This window comes from Canis lupus, chromosome 12 (assembly GCF_048164855.1).
Source record: "Canis lupus baileyi chromosome 12, mCanLup2.hap1, whole genome shotgun sequence".
In the NCBI taxonomy this organism is placed as follows: Eukaryota; Metazoa; Chordata; class Mammalia; order Carnivora; family Canidae; genus Canis; species Canis lupus.
The window spans coordinates 44,270,188-44,286,585 of record NC_132849.1 but is presented as its reverse complement, the minus strand read 5'-3'; the positions used below and the strand labels follow the sequence as shown (position 1 = coordinate 44,286,585).

At 46.0% G+C, this 16,398-nt stretch overlaps 1 protein-coding gene across 2 annotated transcripts in view; it reads left to right on the top strand.

Moving 5' to 3' along the window:
• Window positions 1-16,398, top strand: part of DPYSL5 (dihydropyrimidinase like 5) — a 96,178-nt gene that overhangs the window by 57,185 nt on the left and 22,595 nt on the right. For both annotated transcript variants that reach the window (XM_072770744.1, XM_072770746.1), the window contains 3 exons: window positions 12,647-12,805; window positions 15,129-15,308; window positions 16,172-16,240. In XM_072770744.1, coding sequence (XP_072626845.1) covers window positions 12,647-12,805; window positions 15,129-15,308; window positions 16,172-16,240 — 408 coding nt within the window. The remainder of the gene's footprint in view (window positions 1-12,646; window positions 12,806-15,128; window positions 15,309-16,171; window positions 16,241-16,398) is intronic.

Sequence of the window (16,398 nt, the reverse complement as noted above, 5' to 3'; positions counted from 1 at the left end):
GACTCGCCCACGTCAGGGTAGACGTGGGGCAGGAGAGCAAGTTGGGTTACGTGTGGTTGATTTGTGGATGGTGGATAAAGCCCTCCTCTCTGGCATCCGTGGGCAGCCTGGACTTTTAATAAATATGGTCGTGCCCTGCTTGCCTGTAAACTTTCCTGCTTTGGGATTAGAAGGGGCTTTGCTAAGCAGGAGGATGACAAAGGGCCTCTCTGTGCAGCTCTATTTTAGAATGGTTTCCCCAGGCCCCTTGGCTTCTTAGAAGCTGGCAGCCACGTTCTCTCCACCACATAACTCCCTTTGAGGATCATCTCCAGTCTCCATGGTAACTGCATGTCGGGAGACAGCCTGCTCTGTACTGTGGCTTTGTATTAGACACAATGAATTTAAATTGGATGCTCGGCAGTGAAGATAATCATTCTGGATTAGAGAGAAGCCCGGAGCTCCTCATTTCATAATTTTGGATGTTGGCACAATTCTCAGAGTTAGCCCTGTAATTCAAGCTCAAGCCACACCTACCCCTCTGTTCCTAAACTGCAGTTAGGTCCAATTTCACTTGGGCTTTTCTCCATCTTTTCACAGAGGAATCTTGGGGCCAGGGAGCCCCCTCAGTCAGGCTAGGGCTATCCTGAGCTCTAGGAGGGACAGCATAATGTAAAGGAAACGTGGGGGCTCTAGAATCAGATGGACTCTCATTCAGTCTGGCTGTGCGATTTCCTCTGAGTCTGCTTTCTTATCTATAAAAGGAGTTGAGTAACCTCTACCCTATAGAATCATATTTTTTAAAGTCTTTATTGTGCTAAAATATAACATAAAATTTGCCGTTTTAACCATTTTTAAGTGTGTAAGTCAGTGACATTAAGTACATACACAATGTTATCGCTGTAATAATCCATCTCCAGGGGCACCTGTGGGGCTCAGTCGATTAAACATCTGCCTTCTGCTCAGATCATGATCCAAGAGTTCTGGGATCGAGCCTTGAGTCGGGCTCTGCACTCAGCCGGGACTCTGCTTTCTCACTTTGCTTCTGTCCCTCCCCATGCTCATTCTCTCTCTCAAATAAATAAAATCTTAAAAAAAATCTTTTTAAAGATTTTATTTATTTATTTTGAGAGACAGAGAGAGAGAGAGAGGCAGAGACACAGGCAGAGGGAGAAGCAGGCTCCACACAGGGAGACCGACATGGGACTCGATCCTGGGTCTCCAGGATCACGCCCTGGGCCGAAGGCAGGCACCAAACCACTGAGCCACCCGGGCTGCCCTTTAAAAAGATTAAAAAAAAAAAATCCATCCCCAGAATTTTTTCATCTTCACTAGCTGAAACTCTGTACCCATTAATATGACCTCATTCCCCTTTACCCCCCAACCCCTGGCAACCACCATTCCACTTTCTGGCACTGTGACCTTGACTACCCTAGGTACTTCATCTATGTGGATTCATACAGTATTTGTTCACTTGTGACTGGCTTATTTCATTTAGCATAACATTCTCCACTTTCAATTGCATTGTAACATGGGTACGAATTTCCTATTTTTTAAGACTAGGTGACATTCATATATATCACAATTTATTTCTCTATCTACGCATCCCTCGACCCTTGGGTTGCTTCTACTTTTTGGCTTTTAGGAATAATGCTGCTATGGGCACATATATCTGTCTGAGTCCTTGCTTTCAATTGCAGGCTCATCTTAAGGATCAAATAAGATAATAATGTTAAGAGCACAGCACATAGTAGGTGATCAGTAAATATTATTCTCTCTCCTGAAAGTGAGCTCAGCCCAGGAGGTAACTGCCACAGGAGCCTGCTGGCTTCGGCAAGAGTGATGTCACTTTGTACTGAGCAAGCTGCTTCTGTATCCCTGCAACACGCCCATCTGCCATGTCTGGGAATTAACACAATTCATTTCATGGTTTAAAGGAAATGTCTTAACCATGAAAATGTGCATCATCTCATGCATGCTTTTACATTCTCCCTCCAGTTGGTATCCACGTATTCCTAGTTCCGGAAGCCAGAAAATGTTAGGGCTGATGTATATACTTCCTTATCAGTTGTCTATTTTAAGTATTCCCTCTAGGAAACCCTGAGGCATGGTGAGATCACCCCAGGCTATGAGGTTTTGGGCTTAGTTACTGTTTTATAGGTATCAGATGTGTTCTTAGCATTTACAGAAGAGTATGTGATTTGGAGTAAAAATACCTAGTTCCCAGTCTTGGCCCAGCTCTAAGAAACTAAGGTATAAAAACCTCTGTGGCAAGAGGTGGTTGTGAAGACTTTTTTTTTTTTTCTAAGATTTTATTTATTTATTCATGAGAGACACACACACAGAGGCAGAGACATAGGCAGAGGGAGAAGCAGGCTCCCTGTGGGGATCCCAATGCGGGACTCAATCCCAGGATCCTGGAATCACAACCTGAGCCACCCAGGTGCCCCTGTTGTGAAGACTTGTTGAGGGAAGTACTTTGCTGTGCAGCTGACCCTCTCCTGGAGCACATCCTGCATTGAGGGAGGAAGGGACCAAGTCCTTGGGCAGGGGTGCAGCTCTCTGGGAGATTCTCTCTGGGTCTAGTTTCATCCAAAGGCCCTCTAATAGGGGTGACTCTCTGCTGCCTTGGGTACCTCCAGGGGTGAGAATCCCAGAGCTCAGGAACTGTCCTTCCCTGCACATGGTTCTGGTGCTGGGTTCTGCTGCCAGCACTGCTGCATGAGCAGCACCCCCTCCCCACCGAGAGAATCAGCACCCCCTTTATACTTAGGAATTTGAGACAGAAGGGGAAGGAGGAGAAAAGCTGTTGCCAGCCTCCTGACCTGTGCATGACCCACCTGCTCCTTGCAAAGGGGGGGGGGAGGGAGGCCTGCTCTTTATTGCTGAGGCTGAAGGGAGGCGGGGAGATGAGGACTTCACACGGAACCTCAGACCCTCTGGCCCTTCGCCTAGCGCTCCCGCTGGTGGTGGTGCTATGCGCGCCCCGAGTCTACCTGTTGAGCCAGCGCCAGACAGGCTTACGTCAGGGCTTCCTGAGCAGATGTTTGCTCACTGTCCCTGAGACCCCCCAAACTGCCCTGGTTTGTTCGCTTCTGGGGAGGGGGCATTCAGGCCTCCCAGGGTTGGGATGGGGATGGCATTTAGCCTTTAGGGCAGCTCCCATCCTCTAGAAGCCAGTGAGCCGGGGAGTTTCTTGCCCTGGTAGGAGGGCTGGCTTCTCCCATAACCTCCGGCCAGCCTGGTCTTCCTCCCACCTCTTGGCTATCCTTCCCAGAGTTCTTCCTCATCTTATCTTGTCTCAATCCTCTGTGTGCAGCTCAGAGCCCTATCCCAGGTCACCTCCTACTCACCTTGCCTCCCCAGGTGACCTGTTACCCACGATTCCCTCCGTTAGAGCTACAACTCAGACACCTCAGTGTGCCTCCCCCAAACTCAGCACGTCCACCACAACCCTTCTTCCCGCTCAGCGATCCCTCCCCCCAGGAACGGCACCCCCATCCTCTCAGGCCAGAGCTGGCTCGCCCAAGGCCACGGGCGATACAGGAAGAACTCGGATCTGGGTCTGCCAGGCTGCAGAGTCCCAGCTTCTCCCACTGGGAGATATTGTCCCCCCACACTGCTAACAAACAGAAAAATGCAAATGTCACTCTAAGCTCCAGCCAAACTCTGGGCCAGCCCTGAGATGCCTCCCCCTTTATTGGCATGCTGGATCTCTGCCTGGACCCTTCATCAGCCGTCCCTGCCCTCTGGACTCCCCACTCCCTCAGCTCTCCCGGGCTGCTTCCTCTGCACGCCCTCTGCCAGCTTCCTGAGCCCAGCCCTCTCTAGCTGATTCTGCATGCAACTCCCGTAGGAGTGTGGGCTTAGTGCCACACTTCTAATTTTTCCAAACCTTGCCCCTGGGAATTTGACTCCATTTCCTGTTTTGCTAAGAGGTCTGGAACCAAGGGTCCGGGCACCCTCTGATCATCTCCTCCTTTCTTGATTCTTCACCCCTCTTGAATGGATGGGAAGAGGGGTCCCTCCCAGCCTGAGAGATATGAAGATCAACCCTCAGTTGCCTCATGGGAACAACGGGGACAGTAATGTACCTATTTCACAGGGTCGTTGTAGCAGTTCAAGGGGCACAGAGCACAGGCTCAGTGGGTGTTGGTTATCATTAATCACACTCGTCTCCACTTGGATGGCCCCCGATCAGCTCTCTTAGCACGAACAAAAACTCCTTTCCCTCTCCTCCCTTCTCAGCCACGCAAGCATGAAACCTCCCTCATTATTTACACCACCTTCCCTTCCAGCATCAAACCTGGCTGCTGCTGCTGCTTCTCCTGAGAAACAGCTTTCACACTTGTCCCTCCCATCCCTGGCCCCAAATGCAGGGCCGTCACAGTGCAGCTGGCACTCCAGAGCCAGGGTATCGGAAGTCAGCCTTCACATTCTTCCTCTGCTCCGGAGCCTGCTGTGACTACCGACTAGTCCAGGGAGGGGGGTGAGGCCCCACGTCCCCTCTGGAACTGTGCCCCTCCCTCAGGACCACCATCTCCGTAGCACACAAGTTGCAAACCTTTGCCAACCAGATGCAATCCGTGTTCAGCAAGGTCCTCAGAGTTTGGTCCTAATTAGACCTGCCTCAGCCCAAACTAAACAGATCTGCTGTGCTCCTGACTTTGCCCACACTGTCCTGCCCACCTGCCAGCTCTTAAGCTGCCTATCCAGTATGTCCTTCTCTTCCTTTGGCCTTTTTTAAGATTTTATCTATTTATCTGAGAGGGCATGAGCTCATGAGCAGGGGGAGGGGTAGAGGGAGAGAGAGAAGCAGGCTCCCTGCTGAGGGGGAGCCCACCCAGGACCCCTGAGATCATAGCCTGAGCCAAAGGCAGATACTTAACCGATCAAGCCACCCAGGCACCCCAAGAGGAACGTCACTTTTGATGCCTTATACTCTCATAGTACGTTGAAGTCATTTCTATTACAAATGAACCTTTTTCTTGTCCTGTTTGCCAATCACTCTCAGTACCTAAGATGTTTGTATTTCTTGCTTCTTCTGGAGAGCATCTGGTACATGTAGTAGAGGGCACATGGTGTGTACATTAATGCTACCTACAGACTATACGTATTGCCAATAAACACTACTATTTATTGGGCTCCTACTATGTGCAGGCACTGTGCTAAGTGCTTTACATGCATTATTATCTCATGTAGTTAGAGTAACGCCATGGGTATATATTATTATCCTCATCTTACAAATGAGGAAATGGAGCTCAAAGATTAAACAACTTGCCCACGTTCTTACAAGTAAGTGATGGAGTTAGAATTTAAATCTGGATCTGACTGCCCTAAGGTCTGATTCTTGTCACTATACTATTTTGCCTCTAAATATAACATTAATATGCTTGCAAATGGCGGGCAGGGTAAGTTGAGGAAAATGTCCTTTTCCCAAAATATATTGTGGACTGAAGGTTGCCTGTTTTCCTCTGCAGAAAATTTAAAAAATCTGGGTGCCTGGGTGGCTCAGTAGGTTGAGCGTCTGCCTTCAGCTCAGGTCATGGTTCCGAGATCTTGGGATGAGTTCTGAGTTGGGCTGCCTGCTCGGCAGGGAGTCTGCTGCTCCCTCTCCCTCTTCCTGCCCCTCCCCCTGCTTGTGCTCTCTCCCTCTTTTTCTCTCTCTGTCAAATAGATGGATAAAATCTTTAAAAAGAAAAAGAGAGGGCAGCCCGGGTGGCTCAGCGGTTTAGCGCCGCCTTCAGCCCAGGGCCTGATCCTGGAGACCCAGGATCGAGTCCCATGTCGGGCTCCCTGCATGGAGCCTGCTTCTCCCTCAGCCTGTGTCTCTGTCTCTCTCTCTCTCTCTGTGCCTCTCATGAATAAATAAATAAAATAGTTTAAAAAAGAAAGGGAGAGAAAGAAAGAAAATTCAAAGAATGCAGTGTGTTTTAGCTATGTTGGTAATGCTAAGAGTAAGAGCATGGTGAGGTCAGACGGGCGACCAGGCCTCCAGATGCAATGGGAGAGGCCATGGACTCAGAAGGTAAGAGTGGAAAGTAAAAGGAAGTTTGGGAGTGCAATTAATTGCAAATATACAATTTAGAGAAAGCCAGTCAGCTGCATGATGAGCTCAATAGGCTGTAAATTTTGGGTCAAGAAAAGACTTGAGAGCTGTCTGTATAGCCACAGGGACAGAAAGGGTGGCCCCAGGGAGCTGATCACAGAGCAGTGGGATACCCTGCAGAAATATTAGGGGTGATTTTTAAATTTTTTGTTTTGTTTTTGTTTTTGTTTTCCTCAGAGAAAGGAGGCAATTGATAGACAGGAATGGGAGTGACTCCAAAGGAGGCTGGAGCAGTGGTCTGCACTCAACTTGCCTGGAAGGGAATTGTCAGAGAGTCAGTGTCCTGAGCCCCCAGTGTGAGCTTTCTGAATTGGTGGTGAAGTTCAGTGTAAGCCTGTTAAGAGCCAGATCACCCTCGATTAGGCAAGTGTAGCCAGTCAATAAAAATGTGGGACTCCTTGTGAAAAAATTATGAAGAATTTTAACATGATGACAGCAAAACATTAAATCCCAAGCAGGAGAGCCTCTCTACATGCAGGGAACTGGGGGACCCCACAGACCAGGTGCCCAAAAAGCTGCCTATGGCTGGTGAACTTGTGTTTCAGGATGAGAAAGATACTGACCGAGTGCCAGGCATGGCTCTAAGCACCATACATATGTCATCCTATTTGATGAAATGCTCAGGTCCTTGTTTTGGTAAGTTTCTCAAGTCCCAAGACACTGTGGTGCTTCAGAGCTGGCTCTCCAGAGGGCCTTTAAGAAGCCAACAGATCCTTGATGGTGAAGGAAGTTATTCGGAGCAAGAGAGAAACCACCGAGCTAGTGATTTTTTTTTCTCTTGTACTTTGGGAGATTGTGAATAAAAGATAGAAGATAATTTTAATGTGCAAAGCAAAAGAACTAGTTCAGCAATTCCAAGAGAAGCAGATCTAGCTGAACCAGTGTTGCCTTTCCCAGCTGCATTAGAAAATGTGGAAATGTTTGCATCGCGCTCACTAGTCTACAAAACACATCCAAATACTTGTTATTTGATTCTCAGTGCTAGAGCATTCCATTCTTAAAGATTGAGTTGCCCCTGGTTGATAGGCCTAGGTAGTAGCAGATCCTGCTTTTTTATTCCCATCACCTCCCCCAACACAAACCCCCTTGTTTATGCCCTGTAGGAAAATATGCTCCAGGAAGCCCCTCCCTCTTCCCCAGTGAGAAACCCCACAGATTCCCTCTGGCTCAAGTGCCTTCTCAATAGCAGAGCACGAAGTTTGTGCCTTGACCTGTTGTTCCACCTTGGAACAAGCTGCTGCTTTGGGGGAAGGGTTGCAGGGCAGGGGCAAGGGATGGAGAGTGTGGAATTGGAAGATTTTTAAAAACCATTGCTACTGGGAACCCAGCAAAATGTGATTCAAGCTGCAGCAAGGCAGAAGATGGTAAGTGATTCTCCAGAGAGCCTTGTCTTGACAGAGGCAGGAAGGGCCAATACACTGTTCTCTCCAACACTGTGATGTCAGCAAATAAATCATATTTTTCTGAAATTTCTTTCCAACTTTCTGAGCATGGCCCTGGTCCCTATGGAGACCCTGTGTGCCCCGCAGTGGTCTGAACTTCTAAAGCATGAAGGTGACATTTCTATCAGGTGTAGGTTGAGTTTCAATACAAGTTCTGCCCAAGTTTATGCCTGGAAAGTGGATTACCAATAAGTATATTGGGTTGTATTAGGAAGCAAGTGGAGGTGACGTTACTGGGCATCAAATAAATCCAGATTCACCCAGCAGAAGATCACAAATGTCAAAAACAAATCATGGTAACCCTTTGAAATACTCAAGTTATGTTTCATCTCCTGCCAAATGTGTATAATAATGCTGTGTCTGTTGATTAAACAGATGGTCCCAATGTCCATTTATCCACTATTAAGTTATCCACTATTAACTCTGTAGTTAACTCCTGGGCTCATGTAGTAAGAGTTGGAGGTGTGCATGCACCACTAAGCTACACATCCACTTCCTGGCAACTTCTACCTCCATATGGGGACTGTACACATATGAGCAGGAATACTCAAGCACCATGTGTGGTGGTAAATAAATGTCCATGAACTCAGAGCTAAACACCTACGTGGAAGAGCATTCATATAATTAATTAATTAATTAATTAATTAAATGAATGAAATAGATCTTAAAGATATTGAGTTTTTTAAAAAAGCAAGTTGCAGGGATCCCTGGGTGGTGCAGCGGTTTAGCGCCTGCCTTTGGCCCAGGGTGCGATCCTGGAGACCCGGGATCAAATCCCACGTCAGGCTCCCGGTGCATGGAGCCTGCTTCTCTCTTTGCCTGTGTCTCTGCCTCTCTCTCTCTGTGTGACTATCATAAATAAATAAAAATTAAAAAAAAAAAAAGCAAGTTGCAAAAAAGTATGGACAGTAGGATACCGTTTGTGTAGATTTTTTAAATTAACAAGACAAACCATAGTAAAAGCATAAAAATATAGATTTATATATTTTTAAGGCAATTTATATGTCAACCTCTGGGGAGGGGGATAGAGAACAGGACGGAGGGCTTTGGTTGGATTGCTTGTATTTCTTTTTTTTTTTTTTAAGATTTTTATTTATTTGAGAGAGAGTGCACATAAGTAGGCAGAGCAGCAGGCAGAGGGAGAGGGAGAAGCAGGCTCTCCACTGAGCAGAGAGCCAGATGTGGGGCTCCATCCCAGGACGCCAAAAGCAGACACTCAACCAACTGAGCCACCCAGGTGCCCCCCCCCTTTTTTTTAATGTTTTTTTTTTAAAAAACAGCGAAAAATGTTAAATCTGTTATGTTTGACTAGTGAGTTCATGCTATGTGTTGTAGTATTTTCTATAATTTTACTGTATGGTTGAAATATTTCATAATTTTCAGAAGAAAGTATTTTGAACACATAAGCATGGTTAACTAAATTTTTTTAAGGATTTATTATTTGTTTTGAGAGAGAGAACATGTGGGGGGCTGCAAGGAGGGGCAGAAGGACAGAGAGAGAGAGAGAGACACTCTCAAGCAGACTCCCCACTGAGTGGGGAGCCCAATGGGGCTTGACCCCAGGACCCTGAGATCATGATCCGAGCTGAAACCAAGAGTCAGACACATAACCAACTAAGCCACCCAGGCGCCCCACGTGGTTAACTAAATTTTAAATAATTTTTAGCTTTTTCTCAATTTCTGTTTAAAATAGATATTATAAATAATGTCTATTAAATAGATTTTGGAAAACTAGAGAAACTAAATAACTCAGATTCTCATCACTCAAAACAGTCCTTGTTAATGTTTTGGTATATTTCCTCCCATGTTTTTCCTTGTGTGGGTGCCTGTGTGTTTAAACATACTTCTCAGCATCTTGGGCACACATATTGAATCCTGCCTTTTTCGCTCATTATAGTATCACCCTTTTTCCATGTTATGACTTAGACTCCATGAACATCATTTCTGTTGACTTCCATTAAACATTGTCCACAGCTTGCTTAACCAACACCATTTTTGCATAAAACCAGGAACGTTCAGCAGTCACGCAGTCCCATACTTGTAAACATAATCCTTTTGAAAGCCTCAGGAACAGGATTGGGTCATGCTCTCTGTTGATTTCTACAAGGCTGTTTCTGTGTGGGATGACAGTAAAAAGGTCTGTCACATCTGTGATATCACACTCCAAGGAAGACAGAGCTTGTCGGCATTCATCCCGTGGGTTGGAACTGTATATATTTTAAAAGCCAGCTCTGGGGATGCCTGGATGGCTCAGCGGTTGAGCATCTGCCTTTGGCTCGGGGAGTGATCCCGAGATCCTGGGATCAAGTCCCGCACCGGGCTCCCCGCATGGAACCTGCTTCTCACTCTGCCTCTATCTCTGCCTCTCTTTGTGTTTCTCATGAATAAATAAATAAAATCTTAAAAAAAAAAAAAAAAAAAGCCAGCTCTGTTTATATCTTGCCTGAGAGGCAACAAGTGCTCGTACATACTTGTACATCCAGCATTTGGTCTGGGCTCCTGAATCTTTGCTGATCCTGTTAAACTTGTGCTTTGAGGCCTGAGGTAATAGCAGATATAATTAGTCCAGATATTTATGTGGCTCTTCCCAGCTTATAGGTGCTCTCACATCCATTGCTACCAGATCTTCTCTGGGCCCCCAGGAGGTGAGGTGTAGAGTGAGCACACAGTTGGCCCTGGATTCCAGCCAATAAGTGAGAAAGTCAGCACCACCATCCAGTGACACCTACCAGAACTCTTCAGTTACTGTCCTTAGGCTCAGGCAAGAGGGGTCGTGTCTACCCAGAGCCCACTGTCCTCTTCTAGACTCAGGGTCCCTGGACTTTCTTAGTAAATGGTCCTGAGCACTTCCAGGTCCTATGCAAGCTTGAATCTCTTCTGCTGGGAACCAGACTACCTGTGTGTGCATGCCTGGGTCCAAGGGTAGCATTTTGCAGGGAGTGAGCAGATCTTAGACCTGCAGGCTGCAGGATGAACCCAGGATCAGGGATGTGGGCAGGGGGCAGCTGCAAAGGCTGAAGGTTAACATCCCATATAATGTAGCTCAGAGCTGCAGACTCCAAGAGCTCTAAATTCAGGCCTGGCCTTCTCGGCCATATATTTGTTAGAGTAGTAGGAGGATAGAATGTATTCTGTTTGACAGTTAGCTTGATCTGTAACTTTTAACCACTTAGAGATTCAGCATAGGGACCTCCTTTTCTCCTCTTGCTCTGGGACCCACAGATCTTAAGAACAGTATCAGCTCTCTGATTATCCTGTTTCCAGCTGTTTCCAGGTCCCTCTTTTTCTATCCAAGGCTAGAGACCTACTGAGTGGGATGTAGAGGAAGACAATCTAGAACCAGTAAAACAAGTGTATAAAATATAAACAATTTAGTGTATGAAATATCAATATCTGATACCCCCTGTGTCTACATGTAAAGGCAAGAAATGCATTTCAGGGAAGAATAGAGTACAACCACCTGCTGTAAGGATGAATCAGCCCGGCACATCCAGCCAGATCACAAATAGAAACCAGCGAGTAAAGCTACAATCTGCTGCTCTTCCCCTTCTCATTTCCCTGCACCCCCTATCCCATTTCCCTCGCTGTGTACCGCAGAACCACCGCCCTCTGTTGGTGGCTTTAAGCCATGCAAGAAGTCGGACTCCTGCCCTCCCGACATGGCCCAGCCAACATCAGCGTGGGAAATCCATGCTGCAAGAGTTTTCATTTTAATTCTTTGACCACTAAATTAACGTTTTTCAGTTCCCCAACCCCCAGCAGTGTTTCTGATTTGTGATTTAGGATTTGACTGTGACTGGAGAAGCATGAAATCATTAAGAAAATTTCACTGTCCCGTTTTCTTCCTCTACAGAAAACAGAGATAAACAGCCAAAGTCTGGATAATTAAATGCACACATAAGGACAGACTTCACTCAGTCCACTTTATTAAAGACATTTCACTTGATTTTCCCAACTAACCAGCCAGGGAACTAATTTAGGTAAAGCTTAGAGAGGTTAAGTAACTATTATAATAGCTATTATAGGTAAAGCATCTCAGAGACGTTAAGTAATGTGGCTGAGGCTATCCAGCTGGGAGGTGGTGAACGAGGACTCAAACTTAGGCTGATCCAAATTACTGTCAGGACCCAAATAGAAGGATGGGTTTTGTCTAAACTTCTACTCATTGGAAAAAAAAGAGTCACCCTCTATCAGAGCATACAGAAAGTAGCAGAGCCCTCTCTTGATTATTCTGTTTTGATGAAGTTTTGTTTGGGAACAACATTAGCCAGGAATAGTCTTTGGTCAATGCTCATTCTGGAAGTTTGTGCAGGTCAGCCGACCAAATTGGTTGTTAAAAAAGTATGCATGGGCGAGGTGAATCTTTAATACAGATTTAGTAATTATTCCTGGAGCTATGCTTTTTTTTTTTTTTTATCACAAATGAGGCTTCTTAATGATTTCTTTTTAAGTGGTATCTTGTGGAGATTGTGAATAGGGTAATTTTTCATTGATAAATCATACAGGGACCTAAAAAGTACTCGATCTCAAACAAGATAAATGGAAATGAACTCAACGTGCTTGGAAAAACTGAAGACAAAGAACTCCCATGCGGAAGGTGCACATGAAAACTTGGAATAAAATCGTTTCATGAAATATGAGTGAATAAAACAAAATGATATATTCCAAATTAACATTTTATATTAGGATTTAAATACATCTGGATAACTAAATAATTATAAATAGACATTTTGTTACCTCAAACATTTGGTTGTGTTGTCTCTATATTCACATTGGCTAAAATCATTGGGTGTGGGAGGAGGGGAGTCTGGAAAAGAAAGGCTGGCCTCAGGCTGGGGTAACACACTAAGTGTTTTTTCCAAAGCACCGAGCTAGAACCCATGACAAGGAAGAAGTGGGTTTGTGCTGGATCCACAGTGGTGATAAAGGTTACTGGCTCCTGTATGTCCAGCTCCTTACAATTTCCCAAGCATTGCTGCACTGGAGACTCACAGCCTCTTGCTTGATAGGGTCTGTGGTTGTCCTGAATGTCCATCCAAGGACTCTGTGTGTCTTTGCATTGGTGACCTGGCTGTGGGAAGGGATGTAATGAGACTGCTTTTCCCGTCTCCTGCAGGCAGCACTAGTTGGAGGCACCACCATGGTCATCGGCCACGTCCTGCCTGATAAGGAAACCTCCCTCGTGGATGCCTATGAGAAGTGCCGGGGTCTGGCGGACCCCAAGGTCTGCTGTGACTATGCCCTGCACGTGGGGATCACCTGGTGGGCACCCAAGGTAATGGTGCTGGGTGGAATCCCAAAAGAAGAATGAATGTTCTTTTTAGAACAGGCAGAGGGGCCATTTGGTCAGAGTCAGCTAGGGTGGGGTGCTCTCCCACAGGTGTGGGACCCGCACCACCACCATCCCAACTCCCCCAAATGCCAAGAGAAAAAACACATGGTTCCGCAAGAGGACCAGAAGGCTCATTCTGCTTAATTTAAAGGGCCAGTTTTCCAGCAGACACAGAGGGCCTAAGACCAGAGGTGTGGAGAGCGCTGAGTCCTTGCTCAGACCACAGCAGCAACTCTTTTAAGCATTTGACAGAATACTTTACGGTGAGCGCTGCTGACTCCTAAAGTGGCTGCTGCTGAATAGTGGGCTTGGCAAGAGTCAGGCTCATTGTCATGCTGGAAGTGACAGCTTGGTCCTGAGGGCTCAGAACAGAACAGAAGGTCCCATACTGACTGGTTATTACTGCCTGGTACAAATGGACTGGGCTACTTCTTTCCTGGGGGGCCCAGCTCCTGCTCTGAGAGCCGTGAGGCTGCTCCTGGCACATGCTGAGGCTGGCTCCCACTGAGCCGTTTCTCGCTTCAGCCTCTGTGGCCCTCTGGCTTTCCTGTCCTTCCACTGCTCCAGGCCTCAGGGCCAGAGTCCAGTCCCCTCTCCCCGATTCCCACTTCTTTGCTCTTCCCCAAAACAGATAGACGAGCGTTTAGATTTTGTTTCACTTCTGGACTTTTACTGCTTGTTATCCCAGGGAAGCAGCCTGGATGCTCATTCTTTTATCAATTCCGTGTTAATCACCATGTGCCGGTACTCCGTGGGTGCCCTAGAATCAGAAAAATAAATAAGCACTGGGGCACCTGGCTGGCCCAGTCAATAGAGCGTGTGGCTCTTGATCTCAGGATCCTGAGTTCATACCCCACTTTGCGCATAACATCGTCTACTTTTAAAAAAACAAAAAACAAAAACAACAAGCATTAAGACATTTTACAAAGTTCTTCAGCTCTAGAGACTGGTCTACAGGGCCTGACTCCCTTCTCAGATGGTAATTAAAAGCCTCAGGTACTACTGCCCTTGGGTTTTAGCTGTGAGTGTGGGGCTCACCCAGTCTCCTCTGTTATTTCTCACCTGGTCCTTCTGAAAAGCTCGGACCCCTCCAAGCCTCACACCATGAAGACCTCCCTCCTGGTATTGGGTAAAGGCACAGACCACCCTAAATGTCAGTCAGCCCTTATCTCAGGTGAGGGTTTTGTTTATTTTGGACACCCTCCTGGGTGGATGACCCTACCTGGAGCCTCTCTATTCCCTCCACCTGGAGTTGGCCTGGAATAGAGCATCCATTCCAGTTCTCAGCCACACTGAAGCCAGGCCAGCCATCCTTAGGTCCCCAGAGGTTATGGGGACTTCCACGCATCTAGAATTTCAAATTCTTTTTTTTGTTATTATCAAATAATTTCTTTCTAACTGAAGATTTTAAAAATAGAAAAGAAGCCCATCATCTGGTCACTCCAACACAACCACTATTGTTTTAGCTTATTTCCTTCCAGTCTTTTCTTCATATGTGCTTTTTTACATAGTAACTCTTTTACTCAATGTGAGCATTTTTGGTTTGGCTGCATGGTCTTCATGACCATCAGTGTGGTGGCTACCTAATGTCCTATCAACGAAATAAACCTCAATTTATATTCCTATTGTCAGACCAATGTTGCTTCCAGTTTTTTCCTAATGTAGGTAACGTTGGGATGAAACTCCTTATTCATGTAGCTTTGATCATATTCCTAAATTAGATTTTCCCCAGAGTCTCAGGATTGGGTTTCTTTGTTTGTTTTAATTTTACTTTTAGGCAATCTCCAAGCCCGACCTGGGGCTCGAACCCACAACCCCAAGATCAAGAAGAGTTGCACGCTCCACTGACTGAGCCAGCCAGGCGCCTTGGGTCTCAGGATTTTTAGCATTATTCTACTGAATTGTGCATATTTATTAAGGGGGCAGAGGGCACAAGCCCTGAGAGTAAAAAGGTGTTAGTGCATTTATGAATAAGGCTAACTTGGAGTCAGAAACATAGGACAAGCCTACGGAATAGCAGAAACATTCCTGGACAGTAACAATAAAGTTCCTGTATGTGTGTCATACTTGACAATTTTCAAAGTACTTCTGCATCTGCTTGCTCACATGACCTCACAGCAGCCTGTGGGGTGGGTGAAAAGTGAGATGATACTGTGAGGTTGCTGGTGGTCATATGGCCCACATCTCCATCCTGAGCCAGCATCTGCCAGCCAGCCTCTTGAACATCTGTACTCACGTGGCATTGCCTTTGCATTTTGCTCTCCAGGTGAAAGCAGAAATGGAGACACTGGTAAGGGAGAAGGGTGTCAACTCCTTCCAGATGTTCATGACCTACAAAGACTTGTATATGCTTCGGGACAGCGAGCTGTATCAAGTGTTGCATGCTTGCAAGGACATTGGAGCGATCCCCCGAGTCCATGCTGAGAATGGGGAGCTCGTGGCCGAGGCAAGGCAATAGAGAATAGAGAATATGGGGGAGGGGGTGCTGGGGTGCCAATACAGATAACTGGGTCTGGGTTGGGGGGAGATTCCTGACCACCCATCACCCATCTCACAATTTTGTTCAGACAAAATAAGTTATAAAAGAAAGTGCAAGATGTTGACAACCCCACAGATGACAAATCTTAATCAGAAAATCCAAACTTGTCTACTATCTGTAAAAAAACAACAGCAAAAAAAACTCTTCACAGTCCAAAATGGTTTTTAAGTCTTAGATAATGTCTTAGTTCTAATATGATATTTAAATTCCATTATAGCAAAAGAATTTGAAGCACCTCTAAGAAATATTTTAAGGAGATTTGACATCAGAATAAATGAGAGTCAGCTCTCTGCTTTCCTGTTACCATCCGCCCTCCAGAAGAGCTGGGATATTATTAGCGGTCTACTCACTGATAGATGAGTCCCTTTGTGCTCCTGGATCTTAAATAGGATACTTGGAAAAGGATACTTGGAAAGGAAAGCCACATCATCTAGATGTGGCTGGAAGCTAGAGACTTGACTAGACTTCAGTGGGGCAGTTCTGACTTTCAGTCCGATCGTCTTTCATGTCCCAAACTTGCTGGTTAGATACAGAACTGTAATTTTAAGAGGAAAAAATATATTCCATCCTTATGGAGGTGAAACCTAGGAGAGTCTTACTGCCCCCTTACTGCAAGGGAGCCCTGTACTGATTCTGCCCTCTTTGGGAGATGAATACTACAGAGGTGAGAAAAGTAGCAAGTCTATTGCAATGGGCTCTGTCCAACATATTTGAGAGTCCCTGGGGTTTGTGATTTTCTTGTATCATTCAATTTTCTGTCTTTTATTCAGGGTGCCAAGGAAGCGCTAGATTTGGGTATCACGGGCCCAGAAGGAATCGAAATCAGCCGCCCAGAGGAGGTGAGGAAAACTTTCTGTGCCTTTTGTCAGCTTCTTTCCTATGGGTTCATAGAATCTTTCTTTTTTTTAAATTTATTTATTTATTCATGAGAGACACAGAGAGAGGCAGAGATATAGACAGAGAGAGAAGCAGGCTCCCTGCAGGGAACCTGATGTGG